This window comes from Elephas maximus, chromosome 12 (genome assembly GCF_024166365.1).
Source record: "Elephas maximus indicus isolate mEleMax1 chromosome 12, mEleMax1 primary haplotype, whole genome shotgun sequence".
NCBI classification, from domain to species: Eukaryota; Metazoa; Chordata; class Mammalia; order Proboscidea; family Elephantidae; genus Elephas; species Elephas maximus.
Genome location: NC_064830.1, coordinates 62,484,525 through 62,500,307, shown reverse-complemented (window position 1 = coordinate 62,500,307; position 15,783 = coordinate 62,484,525). Strand labels below are relative to the sequence as shown.

The following is a 15,783-nucleotide window of genomic DNA, read 5'->3' as shown; positions in this document are numbered from 1 at the left end:
AACTGGGCATGTAGCATGCTCTGGTTAAAATGCTTACCCCTCATTGTGAACTCTGAGAGCCTTAGATGCTGCCTGATTTACCAATTTTAAGAATACAGTCAAATCGGAAGTACTCATTATAACCAATAGGATTTTTCAAGTACTGGAATTATTTTCTACCAAAGTGGCTGCCTCCAAATCATTCCACCTTAGCTGGTTCAACTTTTCCTTTGAGAAGTAGAAACTGATAAAACTTCTATTTTCATCAAACTTAGCCTAAAATTCGAATGACTCTTTGAGGCATTTACCTCCTGAGGTGAATCAAATACACTCTGGAAATCTCCAAATGATGATGATGAGAACTCCCCAAATATCTTCCTGAACAGTTCCTCAGGGTCGACGGTGGGGCCTCCCCGCCAGTAGCTGTGCCCAGAGCTGCCAGCCCCGGGGTCAAAACCTGCTGAGCCATAAGCGTCATATTGCTTTCTCTTCACTTCGTCACTCAGCACCTGCCGGAAGAAAGGGAAGACAATTACACGCCTGTTTCTCCCAAGGCACTAGAATACAGACAAGGTAAGGTAAGTCAACCAGCCGCAACACTGCTGCTGTGCGCAAAAATAGGACATGAAGTTCTTTGAGATGGAGTGGGACTGTGACTTCAGCACCTAAAAGAGGACAGAGATGACTACGTGGAAATTGAAGAATGGGGCCTGGAGTACTTTTAAAAAGTTTAACAGAAGCTGCCAGGGGCTGCCTTCGACGTAAAAATGTTTACACATGTGAGTCCCTAGATTCTTCCTGGATTCCCTTGTCCACGATCTCCTCAGGAAATGCTGCCTGGCAAAGACTTACACTCAGAGACTTTACCCTGCACTGACCAGTTTCCTGGAGGTCAGAACAAAAGGAGCAGCAGGTAGAAGTGACTGTGGTACCCGGCAAACTTTTGGAAGACTGTACTCACTCACACAGACACACGCAGACATCTGTACAAAACCGTTCAGAGGAATTACCTTGGGAAGGGGTCTAAGGAAGGACAGAAAAGAAGCATATTTTTCTCTTTTATCTCTTTGCTGTCCTTTTTTTTTTCTAATTAAAAAGAAAATGCAGGCACAAGGAAGGAATAGTTTCTGGAGACACACTGTTAAAAGATGGAAGCGAAGTGACAGACAGACAACAGTATGGACAGAACAGAGGAACACACCAGCCACACTGGTGAGAACTTGGCATGGAGTCCACTCAGACCAGAAACTAAAAGGGGCCCTGTCCTGGAGTCAAACAGAAAAAAGCATTCCTCCCCGATGGGAAACAGCGGTTCCACCTAGACTCAGAGGGAGAAACACAGCAGACCAGCCAGAGAATAGCTCAGCACCCAGGGTGCCCAACCAAAAAGAAAAGAAAGCAGGTGGAATGAGGAAGAGGCAAGTAGACGTGAGAGAAGGGAAAAAGGCAAAAGTCCTTGAGTTCCTGGGGCTTTTGTTTCCTGGTTCCAGCTCCTTACCACCCTGGATTCCTCTATCCTCCTAATCACACCCGCCTCATTAAAAAATGAATCTTAAAGACTGACTTGATTTGTAAACTTTCACTTAAAGCACAATTAAAAAAAAAAAATTAATCTTATCATCCACAGAAGCAGGTTCTAGGAGTCTTTAGCGTATTATCTATTAGCTTGACTTACTGTAACAAAACTGTATTAATTGGAAAATACACTATCAAACACACCTTAAACTAGATGTAGCTGGAAGGGAAAAAGACACAAGAATTCAATAAATACTCACTTTAGGATGCTCTTATACGTGGCTGCATATTCCTGTGGATAGGTAACACTCTATATTTCCCGAAACTCTATCAGATGGTAAAGGTCTGGGAAGAATGTCTACGTGCAAAGACTTCTGGAATTGATCAGTAATTATTTCATAGACACATGTTTTGTCTCTCTGATTTACATTCTACATTCATGCAAGCTATTTTACATTCTCCTGGTCTCCTCCTTTTATAATATCTACCATCCCTAACAGACAGTAGGGGTTCACAAGCCATGAATTAATTCATCCAGAGAGGGGAAGCGCTGGGTCCCTTATACCAGTAGTTCCCAAATCAGCTACGAAGGGGAATTACCTGGGAGTTTTGTGCATATAGATTACTGGATCCTGTTTGTTGAGATTCCAAGTTAGTAGTCCTGGCGATCTTTAGATGTATTTTTTTTTTTTTTGCTGCAGGACACACCCTTCACATGGACGTGGTGGCATGCCAGGCTGCCCTGTCCACTGTCCAGTGAACCCTGACTCATGCGCACAAACAAATGGCACTAACTAAACACATGCCAGTCATGTTACCTCGTAGGCTTCCGCCAGCTGGGAGAACTTCTCCTTGGCTTTGGGATCATCCTTATTTGTGTCTGGGTGATATTTCTTGGCAAGCTAAGGGAAAAAAATGGTAAACGATCATGGGCACAGGAAAATTATCACAACAGGCCCCCAGTGCCAGTCACAATTACTCCTCCTTAGTAGCAGTTGTCTCTGGAGTCTTAGCAACAATAGTAATTCTTAAAACAAGATTTTAGACTTTTAACAGACTCTTCAAATCTGAGGTGTGTACACACTGTTTCAAACACAACAAATCTCTACCACACATAACAACTAATTCTTTGGAACTTGGGCATCTTTGTAAAAGCAGGGTCCAAAACAGTGTGTCTGATGGGCTATCACTTCCAGAAAAATGGGAGAGAATGACCAGATAAGCAGATGTACATGCTGTGTAATTTATACTGGAAGGAATACAACACGATAAAATGATAACACTGTTGCTATGAGAGGGATACAGATAACGGAAAGAGGAAAGACTTTTTATTATATACTCCTTTGTACGTTCTGAATTCTAAACAAAATTAAGGTATACGCTACCTATTCAAAAAATAGGTTTATTGATGGTTATGATGGAGGGGAGGGGACGGGAAGGAAAAACACTAATTAGACAACAGATAAGTGGTAACTTTGGTGAAGGGTAAGACAGTACACAATACTGGGGAAGTCAGCACAACTTGACCAAGACAAGGTCATACAAGCTTCATAGACACATCCAAACTCCTGAGGAAGTAAGTCATTGGGCTGAGGGCTGGGAGCCATGATCTGGGGTGGACACCTAGCTCCACTGGCATAACACAGTTCATAAAGAAAACGCTCTACATCCTACTGTTGTGAGTAGCATCTGGCGTCTTAAAAGCTTGTAAGCAGCCATCTAAGATAAGATACTCCACTGGTCCCACCCTGTCTGGTGCAAGGGAGAATGAAGAAAACCAAAGACACAAGGAAAAGGTTAGTCCAAAGGACTAATGGACCACAACTACCACAGTCTCTACCAAACTGAGTCCAGAACAAGTAGATGGTGCCTGGCTACCACCACCAACTGCTGTGACAGGGATCACAACATAGGGTCCCAGACAGAGCAGGAAAAAAATGTAGAAACAAGTTCAAATTCACAAAAAAAGACCAGACATATTGGTCTAACAGAGACTGGAGAAACCCTGAGAGTATGGCCCCTGGACACCCTTTTAACTCAGTACACAAGTCATTCCTGAAGTTCACCCTTCAGCCAAAAACTGCTATTGTTAGGTGCCACTGAGTCAGTTCCGACTCATAGCGACCTTACAGAACAGAGTGGAACTGCCCCACAGGGCTTCCAAGGAGTAGCTGGTAGATCTGAACTGTTGACCTTTTGGTTAGCAGCCGAAATCTGAACCACCACGCCACTAGGGCTCCGCAGCCAAAGATTAGATAGGCCTATAAAACAAACAAAAACACATGTAGTTCAACCAGGTATACGAGACTAAATGCACATCAGCCCAAAAGCAAAGACAGGAAGCAACAGGAAAACTGGATGAATAGAAATGGGGAACCCGAGGTCGAGAAGGGGAGAGTGTTGATCCATCTCAGGTTGGCAACCAATCTCACAAAACAATCTGTGTGTTATTTAATGACGAACTAAATCTGCTCTGTTAACGTTCACCTAAAGCACATACACAATAAAAAAGGCTTAAATATTTAAAAACAAAACTCTTCAGTTGGCTCTCCAGAGCACATGTGTGATGAACACTCTAAAACAAAGGCTAGTTAATGTGCAGTAGCTACTGGGAGGGCAAGAAGGTTCACAAAATCCTAAAGCCGAGAAACTCAAGAAGCCCACTGGCTCCATCCCTGCCAGCAAGTGGCTCCATCCCTGCCAGCAACTGGCTCCCCAACCATGGCTACAGTTGAACTCCAGGGAGTTAAAACCACAGCTGCTGGGGTCAGATGGTCTAGACCTACCATTCACAGGCTATGAGGACCCTGGGCATGTTACATAATGTCTCTGAGCTAGTTTCCGCATTCTGTAAAATGACAATAACAATGGCACCTACTTCACAGGGTTATGAGGATAAAATCAGATAACCTAGATAAAGAATTTAGCACAAGGCATGGCACACAGTAACACTCCCATTAGCTATTATTAGGACATAACTGGGAGTACGAGGACATAGTCCAGAGGGGGCACCTAGGAAGTTCTAATAAAAATTTTAGAATTTCAACGATGATCCAAAAATAATTGATATCAGTATACTCTGAACCCCCAAGATGGCCACTTTACAATGAAGCACTGCAAGCCATTTCAGAGCTTGTATTTTTGTCTACATTGTGTTGCTCCTGTACCACAGGGTCCCTGGCACCACCTGGTAATATCACCAACAGCAGTACCACCTGGTAGTACCACCTGGCACCCTTATGTGAAAAGAAGAAGGGAGCTGTGCCAAGTAAAGACAAAATAATGTCATGTCTCATGATATGAATTAAGAACTCAGAGGAATTCAAATTCAAAAAATACTGGGAGAAACGAGACAGCACAGGCTGTATGGGTGGTGCCGACTCCAAAAACTCTGCGCTGGGGACTCCTATAAAATACCCATGGCATTACAAACCACCTGATCTTAGCCAGACATTATCTACCACATGGAATCACTGTTGTTCAAAAGGGGATGAATACGTTATCCAAGTTGAGCAACAGTGCAGGATTATTTCCAGTGACAGGGAACTCACTACCACCCAAAGTGGAGTGTACCCTGACCAGCAGCTCCTGTTGTTAAAAAGTTCTTCCTTAGAAGGGGCTTAACTTTCTCCACTTCTGCCCTCTGGTATCACACAGATAACTTTAATCCCTCTCCCACAAAATACCCTAGCAAACAACTGAGACTAGATAAAACTCATTGCCATCGAGTTCTGGCCACCCTATAGGACAGAGTAGAACTGCTCTACAGGGTCTCCAAGGCTATAATCTTTACAGAAGCAGACTGCCTCATCTTTCTCCTGCGGAGCAGCTTGTGGGTTTAAACCGCTGACCTTTCAGTTAGCAGCCAAGCGCCTAACCGCTGCACCATCAGAGCTCCTTGAGACAAGATAACATGACCCTCCAAGTCCTTTCTTTATGCTTAGAGTCAAGACCCACAGCTAACTCTCAATCTTCCTCGCTAGGAAAAGGAAGCACTACAAGGAGCTAGCCCTGTGGAAAAAACACCTGTCTATGTGCCACCCAGCTTTGGTTTCCAGAAGGAATGAGGATACGACAGACGTTGCCAGAAACACCTGCCCACTTCCTGAAGTCAGGAAGATGAGGACAAAAACACCAGAAGCAGTAGTTCCAGCATTCAGAGTCTTCAGCCAGGGGTGGAAAAGGAAGGGGCACAATTTCACCAGTTCCCCCAAACTCAGCCTGTCTCTGAGATGCTCTTCCTCACCCAGGCCACCGGCTGTGTGCTGAAGGGGTCCTCTGGGTGTGCCCGGCAGACCACCATGGGCAGCTAGGCTCCAGCATCATATGATCTACTGGTTGGTCCTAAATACTAAAGCAAAAGATGCTGGTATGTTCATGAGACCAGCATGTGGAAAAGGGAACTCTCTGCAGCCAGAAAGACCTGTATTTTAGGCTCCTGGTCATCATATATCAGCATAGTGGCAAGTCATAACCTCTCTTAAACCTCAGTTTCTTCATCAATAAAACAGAGATGTTAATAGCTACCCCATGAAGTTACCAGGAGGATAAAATTCCATGATGCACATACAACCTGTATCAGCATCTAACAAGTGATTGATCAATAAAGGCTATTCAAAAAATTTCAGGTTTTAACTTTGATGAGAAACATTTGGGGTCTTAAACGCTCCAAGCAGCTAAGATGCATCAATTGGTCTCAACCCACCTGGAGCAAAGGAGAATGAAGAACACCAAAGACATATGGTAAAGACAAGCCCAAGAGACAGAAAGGGCCATATAAACCAGAGACTCCATCAGCCTAAGGCAGGAAGAGCTAGATGGTACCCAGCTACCACCGATTGCTGCCCTGACAGGGAACACGAAAGAGAATCCCTGATGGAGCAGGAGAACAGTGGGATGCAGACTTCAAAATCTCGTAAAAAGACCAGGCCTAATGGTCTGACTGAGACTAGAGGGACCCTGGAGGTCATAGTCCCCAGATCCTTTGTTAGCCCAAGACTGGAACCAGTCCTGAAGCCAACCCTTCAGACAGGGATTGGACTGGACTATAAGGTAGATGATGATACTGGTGAAGAGTGAGCTTCTTGGCTCAAGTAGACATATGAGACTATGTGGGCAGCTCCTGTGTGGAAGGGAGATGAGAAGGAAGACAGGGACAGGAGCTGGCTGAATGGACGCAAGGAATATAGGGAGAAGAGGAGGACTGTGCTGCCTCATTAGGGGGAGGGCAGCTAGGAGTACATAGCAAGATGTGTATAACTTTCTGTATGAGAGACTGACTTGATATGTAAATTTTCACTTAAAGCACAATAAATAAATAAATTTCAGGTTTTAAATTGCACAGCTTTACCTGATCTTCTTACTCCCATGCCTAAAAATCTGAACAGTTCCCTACTCTCTTAAATTCTTTAGTACTTGGCCAAGGCCCTCAACTGTCACATTTATTTGGCCATAGCCTCTACCTGTTCATCTTCTCCCAACCTTGCACCAGGTACCCTACTCTCCTGCTCAAAGAGACATGCTGTTCCCAAGCTAGATCTCTGCCTCCCCTCCCATGTCTTTGTTCACTCCAACTATAAAAAGGCAAATAACCCAGCTGAAAAATGGACAATCAATCTAAAAAAAATCTAAATAGACATTTTTTCCAAAGAAGATATAAAAGTGTGTAATAAGCACATGTAAAGATACTCAATGTTACTGGCCACCAGGGAAACGCAAATCAAAACTACAATGAGATGCCACTCTGTACCCAATAAACCAAAACCAAACCAAACGTGTTGCCGTCGAGTCGATTCCAACTCATAGCAACCCCGGTGGCATAATGGTTAAGTGCTACGGCTGCTAACCAAAGGGTTGGCAGTTCGAATCCACCAGGCACTCCTTGGAAGCCCTATGGGGCAGTTCTACTCTATCCTATAGGGTCGCTCTGAGTCCGTACCCAATAGAATGGCTAAAATCAAAAAGACAGGTAATAATAAATGTTGAGAAAAATGAGGAGAAATTGGAGCCCTACTCACACACTGCTGGTGGGAATGTAAAATGTGCAGCAGCTCTCAAAACCAATCTGGTAGTTCCTCAAAAAGTTAAACATAATTACCATGCTGTTGTGTGTCAAGTCGATTCCTTCTCATAGCGACCCTATAGGACAGAGTAGAACTGCACCATAGGGTTTCCAAGGAGCTGGTGGGTTCAAACTGCCAATCTTTCGGTTAGCAGCCTGAGCTCTTAACCACTTTACTACCAGGGCTCCATAGTTACTCATATGATCTATCAATTCTATTCCTAAGTATACACCCAAGAGAAATGGAAACATATGTGTCCACACAAAAACTTGTACACAAATGTTCATAGCATTATTCGTAATAGCCAAAAAGTAGAAATAACACAAATGTTCTTCAACAGACAAATGGATAAACGCGGTACACACGTACAACAGAATATTATTTGACCATAAAAAGGAATAAACTTTGTTATACACTACAGCATGGATGACTTTTTGTTGTTGTTGTTCTTAAGCCACAATTAAATTTTGGTCAGTCTATCACAGTAGTTGACCTGTTATCTTTTTTTTTTGTATCGTGCTTTAGGTTAAAGTTTACAGCTCAAGTTAATTTCTCATACAAACATTTATACACTCTTGTTATGTGACATTAGTTGCAATCCCTATAACGTGACAGCACACTCCCCCTTTTCACCCTGGTTTCTTGTGCCCATTCAATCAGTTCCTGTCCCTTCCCAACTTCTCATCCTGCCTCCGGACAGGAGTTGCCCATTTGGTCTCGTGTATCTGACTGAACTAACAAGCACGTTCTTCACAAGTATTATTTTATGTTTATAGTCCAGTCTAATCTTTGAAGAGTGGGCTTCGGGAGTGACTTTAGTTCTGGATTAACAGAGCTTTTGGGGGCCATGGCTTTAGGGGTTCCTCCAGTCTCAGTCAGACCAATTAATCTGGTCTTTTTAGCATGGATGGCTCTTGAAAACAACATGCTGAGTGAAAGAAGACAATCATAAAAGGCCACATATTGTATGGCTGCACTTGCATGAAACATCCAGAATAGGCAAATACACACACAGAAAGTAGATTAGTGGTTGCCTGGGGTGGGGAGGGGAAAGAACGGGAAGTGACTGCTAATGCTTATGGCATTTTGTTTTGCGGTGAAAATACTCTTAAAACTGATTGTGGTGGTGATGGTTGTATAACTGAATATACTAAAAACCAGTGACGTGAACATTTTATAAAAAGATCTTTGTTTTTGTCTTTTTGTTACCGAGAGCTGCTGTAACAGAAATACCACAAGTGTGTGGCTTTAACAAACAAATTTATTGTCTCACAGTTTAAGAGACTAGAAGTCCTAATTCAGGGGAAGGCTTTCTTTCTGTCAGCTATGGGTGAAGGTCCTTGCTCCTTGGTTCCTGGGCGATCTGCATGTGGTATGGCATCTATCTTCCGCCATCTCTGCTCCCTTGCTTAAAAGATTGACTGAAGACACGTCCCACATGAATACTGTCTCATTAATGTAACAAAGAAAACCCACTCCCAGATGGGATTATAACCACAGGTATGTTGTTGTTGCTATGTTGTTAAGTGCCATACGGTTGGTTCTAACTCACAGCGACCCTATAGGACAGAGTGGAACTGCCCCAGGGGATTTCCAAGGAGCAGGTGGTGGATTTGAACCACTGACCTTTTGGTTAGCAGCTGAGTTCTTAACCACTATGCTACCAGGGCTCCAACCACAGGTATAAAAGGGTTAGGATTTACAACACATATTTTGGGGGGACACAATTTAGTCCATAACACCATCCACATCATAAGCGATTAGGTCTAGTCTCAATCAGTATTTGGGTCACAAACACTGGGCTAGGACAAAGTTTCTGTTCACCCACCAAAAATGAAAGGAAATCAAGAATCTTGTTGTAAGTTTTTCATAATGGTAAATCAGTTTAATTTTAACATCTCTTTATTCTAATATTATATCCTTCCTATTTTTATGGTGATAAGGTGCTCTTTCTTTCATGAACTGATATTACTAGATTGTACTTGTTACTTTTAATGTCTACATTAGGCAAATACAGAAGCCAGCAATCCTACATCAGTGACCCCAATTTTTATTTTGTTGGTTACAGCAAACCAGAAGTCTAGGAACCACTGGTCCAGATAACTCACCACTCTGATTAGCCCTAAGACAATTTGGGATATGATGATGGGACTCTCATAGTTTGTTAGTTAAGAACAATAATTCTAAACCCATAAAATTTTTATTTAATGCAGTGAATGACTACTTTAAACTGAGACCAGCATACCTATTGACTCAGAAGGCGCAGAATAAAATTAATTACAAAAATAGCTCTGGAGAAAAAACTTTTTAATCTCTGCCTCTCCTCTTTCCTGAAGCATTAACCATCACAGCGTCACCCACTGAAGAATACTGTTCAGCGAAGGCCATCTTTATGATATCATTCCATACTATCAGCTGCACGATGCTTGCATAGATGGGCACATGCATTTCACTGATCAGAACCAGACCACACCAACAGCGTTCACTCTACAATCTTGTCTCTGAAAGCTGACTTCCATACAGACCTGGTAATAGGCTTTCTTGATCTCTTTCTGGCTGGCATTTCGGGGTACTCCTAATATCTGGTAATAATCCTCTTTGGCCAAAGGGCCCCTTGTGTGGAAGGAAGCAGTACAAACAAAAGGGTAACTTTTTACTCCTAGAAAGGAAAAAAAAAAGAGAAAGAATGAGAATCACACCAGGAATGTACTCAACAAAAGGAAATGGTGAGTAAGCTGCCAAGCAGAATATACCTGTGAATGAACAGAGTACAGCTTCAGGATCTATTCTCCTATAAGCACACTGTACTTTAAAAATGGCTAAGGCCACTGTATTTCACTAACGTAAAACAACGGTTGACCTAACTGCCTCATTACACTCCCTCGGGTATAACACCAGATTGGGGCTACACCTGGAGGATCCTTACAGAGGGACTCAGCACTCCCTTGGATACTTACTGAGCCCCCACCTCATCTAGGTATTTTCATATGCTTTGCCTTACTTAATTCTTAACTCTACCATGCAACCTTGGCCATCTGCTTACGGGGTAGTTCTACAAGTGTGGTCCCTGGACCAGTGGCATCACCATCAGCTTCTTGGAAATGTAAATTTCCAGGCTCCACTGCAAACTCTGGAGATGGGGTCCAGCAAGTTGTGTTTTAAGAAGCCCTCCAGGTGATGATTCTGATGCATGTTCAACATTGAGAACCACTGTGTAAAGAAATGGTTCTTGGTCTTTTTAAAGGGGCAGACCTGAGAGACTGTAATGGAAGTGCTGACCCCCTCTCCTAAAAACAACACAGACACACAAACTAAATATAACTAGCTGGCTGACAGGCCCCAGGTTCAAAGGCCCAGTGCCACAGCCTGTTTGCCCCAGAATGGACAATTTCAAAGGAACCAAAGTTCGGGGCAGGTAGCCGAACACACTGTGCTTCTTCAGGATCTCTTACATTAGCAGCTCCAAGTGACGGCCAACACACGTGCTTGGCTGACTTTTCTACACAGAGGGAGGGAGGGCATAAGCTTACATTGGCCCATCACAAGTGGAAGGTGGACAGGTTGCTCCACACCTTCGGGTCCTTAGGCCTAACCCCCACCCAGGGCACAACAACTGGAAGATGGGGACGGCAGGGCTGGGAGTGGGAGAGGGCCAAGTTAGCGCAGAAGGGAGGGAGTGACAAGAAAAGAGAATGTGGATCATAAGGAAGCTCCAGGTTTCTAAATGGAACGTTCACCTGCAAAGCAGCCGCTTCCACATTCACCATTCATTCATTCAGCTAACATTTACCTAGCATCTGTCACTTGCCAGGCACTGTTCCCCACATCGGGGCATCACAGCAACCAGCCAAAGGCACTGCCTTCCTAGAGATACTATCTATTCAATGATTGTTTGAGCAGTGCTGACCAAGACCTTAATGCTGTCCTAGGCACTCAGGATGCAACACGAATATAAAACTCACTGCCATTGCCCGCAAGGAGCTTAGTCTGGCAGTACAGTGAGGCACTACAACCAGGTCAAGAACAGGGGGAGAATATGCAAGAGCCACCTTACCCAGGGTTCCTCCATGTCACCACTATTGACATTTGGGGCTGGATAATTCCTTGTTGCGGGTGGATGCCCTGTGCATTGCAGGATGTTGGGCATCCCTGATGTCTAACCACTAGATGCCAGTAGCATCCTCCACCCCCAGCTGACAACCAAACATGCCTCCGAAGATTGTCAAACGTCCCCTGGGAGGTAAAATCACCTCCAGTTGAGGACCAATGACAACTCAATCTAAGAAGTTCAGGGAAGGTTCCCGAGAGCACCTGCCGTTAAGGTGTACAAGTTCATTTAAAAATTAACAAGGCTAAGAAGGGATGTGATTATGTTTGGATGTACACCTATTGTCCTGGTGTGGTTATAGACAGAATGTCCTATCACTTTCAAAAGTGTCCGTTTGGAAGTTAAGTTATATGATCACCTTAGATTCGGAGGGAATGGTTTAGGTAAAAGTAAATGGTAGTGACTTAGTGTATTCAGGAACTATGAATACTATGTGACTTCAGACTGCATGTGCGTGTACGTGTGTGTGTGGTAGCAAAGGGGTGGCTACGAATGAGGCCTAGTAATAAGCAGAGAGGGCTGGTGAGCCAAGGAGTCCTGGTTTTATACTGAGGGCAAGAAACAGCCACTTCAAGTTGTAAACAGGGAATTGACCAGGTTTGCGTGTGAGGAGGAGCTCTCAGAATAAGGATTGGTAAAGTACTATATATTAATCTGATCACAAAAGATAAGCGGGGGTGTTGAGCATATCCAAGAAGAGGGTAGGATAAAGGAAAATCAGACAGGTGATTGAGTGTAAATGGTCAGAATGATTAAGTCAGAAATAGGAAGTAACTCTGTATTCTTCCTATCCCCAGTACTTGTTTTCTGTTGCTGCACCTAAACTTCCTTGAATATAAAAGTAGTGTGGAAGTACCGGACATACTAGAAAGCAGTAGGATACAACTATTGTATTTCTTTGGTCAGACTTGAGAAAACACTAGAGCTGGTTTCCTAGTTTTCAACCACCTCTTCACTCATCAGGGAGGAGTACCCTGGCCCAGCCCTGCTGCTCCCTCCCTGGCTCCTTCTAATTCCAGAAGGCTGAGACTGGTAGTGGTAAAGGGCAGCAACAGGTTAGTCCATCTACAAGATGGAATAATAACAGCATCTATCACTCTATCGCATGTGACAGAAATATGATGGAAGCAGATAATCCATGCCAGGCACATAGTAAGTGCTCAATAAACGTTAGATTGTATAATTATTAAAATTACCAACTTAAGTATTTCCAAAAAAGACTTAACGAGCAGAGAAATCGGGCTCGAGTTAGAATAAATGGGAGGCAGTATGTGCAAAACTGCAAGTAGATAATAACAAATCCCATTTAACTATTGCAACCTGGACAACTTTTGACATTACCAAAATTGCATGGATGATGAGCAAGAATTAGGAAGTGTTCATTTAACAGACAATTTTTCCCCCTAGATATGACCAGTAAATACCTTCCCTGTTTTAGAGCAACTTGGAATAGGATTAGCCTAAGAAGGGCCAAACCACTGCCTTCTTTCTGCCCTAGGAGAAAAGTTGGGATTTAAAATATTATATTTTCTACTTGTACTACGAAATTTGAGAGATAACAGACCAGTGTTTGGCACTGAGATGATTACTTTAGGTGTGATAAGAGACAACAGTACCCCTGAAGGACGCCACCCCTCACATGTGTTCATCATCTGCAACAAAACATGCCCACCGCAGCTAGGGTTCGCTTGGGGAAAAAGACAGCCAACTGCTATCCTTTTAAAATAGCCCCTAAGGAACCTATGGTTCCTTCATAATGGTCCCACAGAAGGCTTAGCACATAGCTCTATCGCTCTCTCTCTCACACACAGTTATCAAAAATGCTACCCAAAGTTGTACAGATATAACATGAACAAATTTAGCTTAAAGGGTTGCAAGCTGCGTAACGAATTAATATTTGAACAAAAAAATACAACAAAATTCTATTTAAAATGACCACTCCTTTCACCTTGACATAAGAAAATGTTAGCACAGCCTGAAAATGACTACTTTTGCTGATAGTGAGAGATACAGCATGACATCTCTCCAAATAATCTTGAGGAAAGCGGGACAAACAACAGGTTATTGCTCAATCCATGAGAAAACATAAATGGCAGAACAGAATTAAAAAAAAAAAAAATTAACTGGCCAAAACCACATTCGATCTCTTTTTTCTCGGCTGTATCCCCAATGCCTAGAACAGTGGCTGGCAGGTGATGGCCCTCAGTGTCAGTGAATGAAGGAACACATTTCTACGGTTAAGGTAAGAGAGGCTCAACAGAGTTAAATAATTCATCTAGGTCGACTGCTGGAGGCTGGTCTATTCATCCCCAAAGCCCAGGCTCTTTACACCGCATGAAGTAATCATGATTACTGGTACTTTAATAAATGCCTATTATTTAAGTTTCTTAAAAGTTGCTGTGTGCTGTCGAATTGATTCCGACTCATAGCGACAGAACGGAATTGCCCCATACGGTTTCCTAGGCTGTAATCTTTATGAGAACAGATCGTGAGGTCTTTTTGCCAGCAGAGCCACTGGTGGGTTTGAACCACTGACCTTTCGGTTAGCAGCGAGTGCTTAACCACTGCCCTACCAGGGCTCCTTAATAGTAAACTTTTTATAAATTATCTTATCAAGGCCCTTTGACTGATCTTTATAAGCTGATGTTGTGTTGTTGCCAGGTGCCATTGAGCTGATTTCAACTCATAGCAACCCATGTAACAGACGAGAATTGCCCTATAGGATTTCCTAGACTGTAACTTTTATGGGAGCAAACCACGAGGTCTTTTCTCCCACAGAGTCACTGGGTGGGTTCAAACTCCCAACCTTTCTGTTAGCAGCCAAGCGCTTAACCACTGAGCCACCAGAACTCCTTTTATAAATTTATAGATAGCTTAAATATCATTTGCAGAAATCCTAAGGGACACCAAACAACGTGTAAACAGCTAGCACAACTGAGGCACACAGCACGTTGTTTGAGGTTTCCTTCCTCACTAAAATGGAAGTCGCCTAGGACACATCATGGCTACACAATTAAAGGCTTGATACATATTCATTCAATACCAATTCCATCGATAAAGGCAGTTACAGGTTTCCAATCAAGGCTCTACCACTTCTCAGCTTTATGAATTTTTATAAGTTACTTAACATCTCTACACCTCAGTTTATCAAACATAACTATAACAGCGTCTATCACATGGAAATGTGATGTAAAGTAGATAATCCATGCCTGATACACAGGAAGTGCTCGAGAATTGTTAGATTGTACAGTATTATAATTACCAAGTTAAGGACTTCAAAAAAGGACTGTGAAATGTGCTCTTTGATTTACACCATAAAGTGGTGGGAAGCGCTTGTGCAATGAAATGACAGCTCTGGGTTTGGGACAAATCCGCTTACGTAATTTTATGACCTTGGGCAGGTCACTTTCACTGTGACAGCCTGTTTCTCAATCTGTAAAATGGGGATGACAATCCTTATCTTGCAGTTTCTGTGACGATCAGGTGTCTAGCACAACAGCAGGTGCTTGCCAAATGACAATTACCTCTTCCCCTCCGCTGCAGGCTAGAACGTAGAGAAGAGGGAATTAAATAGGACAAAGAAGCAACGGCAGGCCCAGAATAGGCCTCCAGATATGTTGACAGAGAGGTGACGGTTCACGGCCTCCGAGGCGTTTCCCCGCCACCGGCGGAGGCTCCATGTTGCTCTCCCTCCCTTCGCTGCTCCTGAGTGGCCACATGGGCCTCGCTGGCGCCTGCTTGCCTGTCTCCCCGGCAATTCTACGCCCAGGTCGAAAGACACCCTTCCACCCTGCTCACCTCGTAGCCGAAACGAGGCAAGGCTCTTTTTTCCAGGCCCTAGAGCCCCCTCTCGGCACCGGATCCTGCCCTCACCTGTGAGGCTGACACCGGGTCTCAATGTCAGCAGCGCCCCCGGGCCTCGAGCTCCCAAAGGAGGCGCGAAGGTGGTGACGCTCAATTTGCCGCCCAGCGACGCCCCTACCACACCCTCCCTGGGCCGCCGGGTCCCTTTCCCGGCTACAGCGGGCAGCCGGGGGGTCCCCACAGCCACCAGCAGCCAGCGTGAGGAGCACCGCGCCGCCATCTTCGTTCGGGGACACTGCGCCTGCGCCACCCCGC

General features: G+C 43.9%; 1 protein-coding gene across 5 annotated transcripts in view; it reads right to left on the bottom strand.

Annotated features, from left to right (window-relative positions):
* The window catches only part of DNAJA3 (DnaJ heat shock protein family (Hsp40) member A3), a 46,099-nt gene extending 30,316 nt beyond the window's left edge, over positions 1 to 15,783 (bottom strand). For 3 of the 5 annotated variants that reach the window (XR_007519554.1, XM_049903013.1, XM_049903015.1), the window contains exons 1-4: positions 15,463 to 15,783; positions 10,082 to 10,215; positions 2,313 to 2,396; positions 288 to 488 (exon numbers count right to left, since the gene is read on the bottom strand). Coding sequence is in view for 4 of the 5 variants with exons in the window: in XM_049903013.1 (XP_049758970.1) it covers positions 288 to 488; positions 2,313 to 2,396; positions 10,082 to 10,215; positions 15,463 to 15,748 (705 nt within the window). In the remaining variant the exon portion in view is untranslated. The remainder of the gene's footprint in view (positions 1 to 287; positions 489 to 2,312; positions 2,397 to 10,081; positions 10,216 to 15,462) is intronic. The other 2 variants (XM_049903014.1, XM_049903016.1) reach the window with 1 other exon arrangement.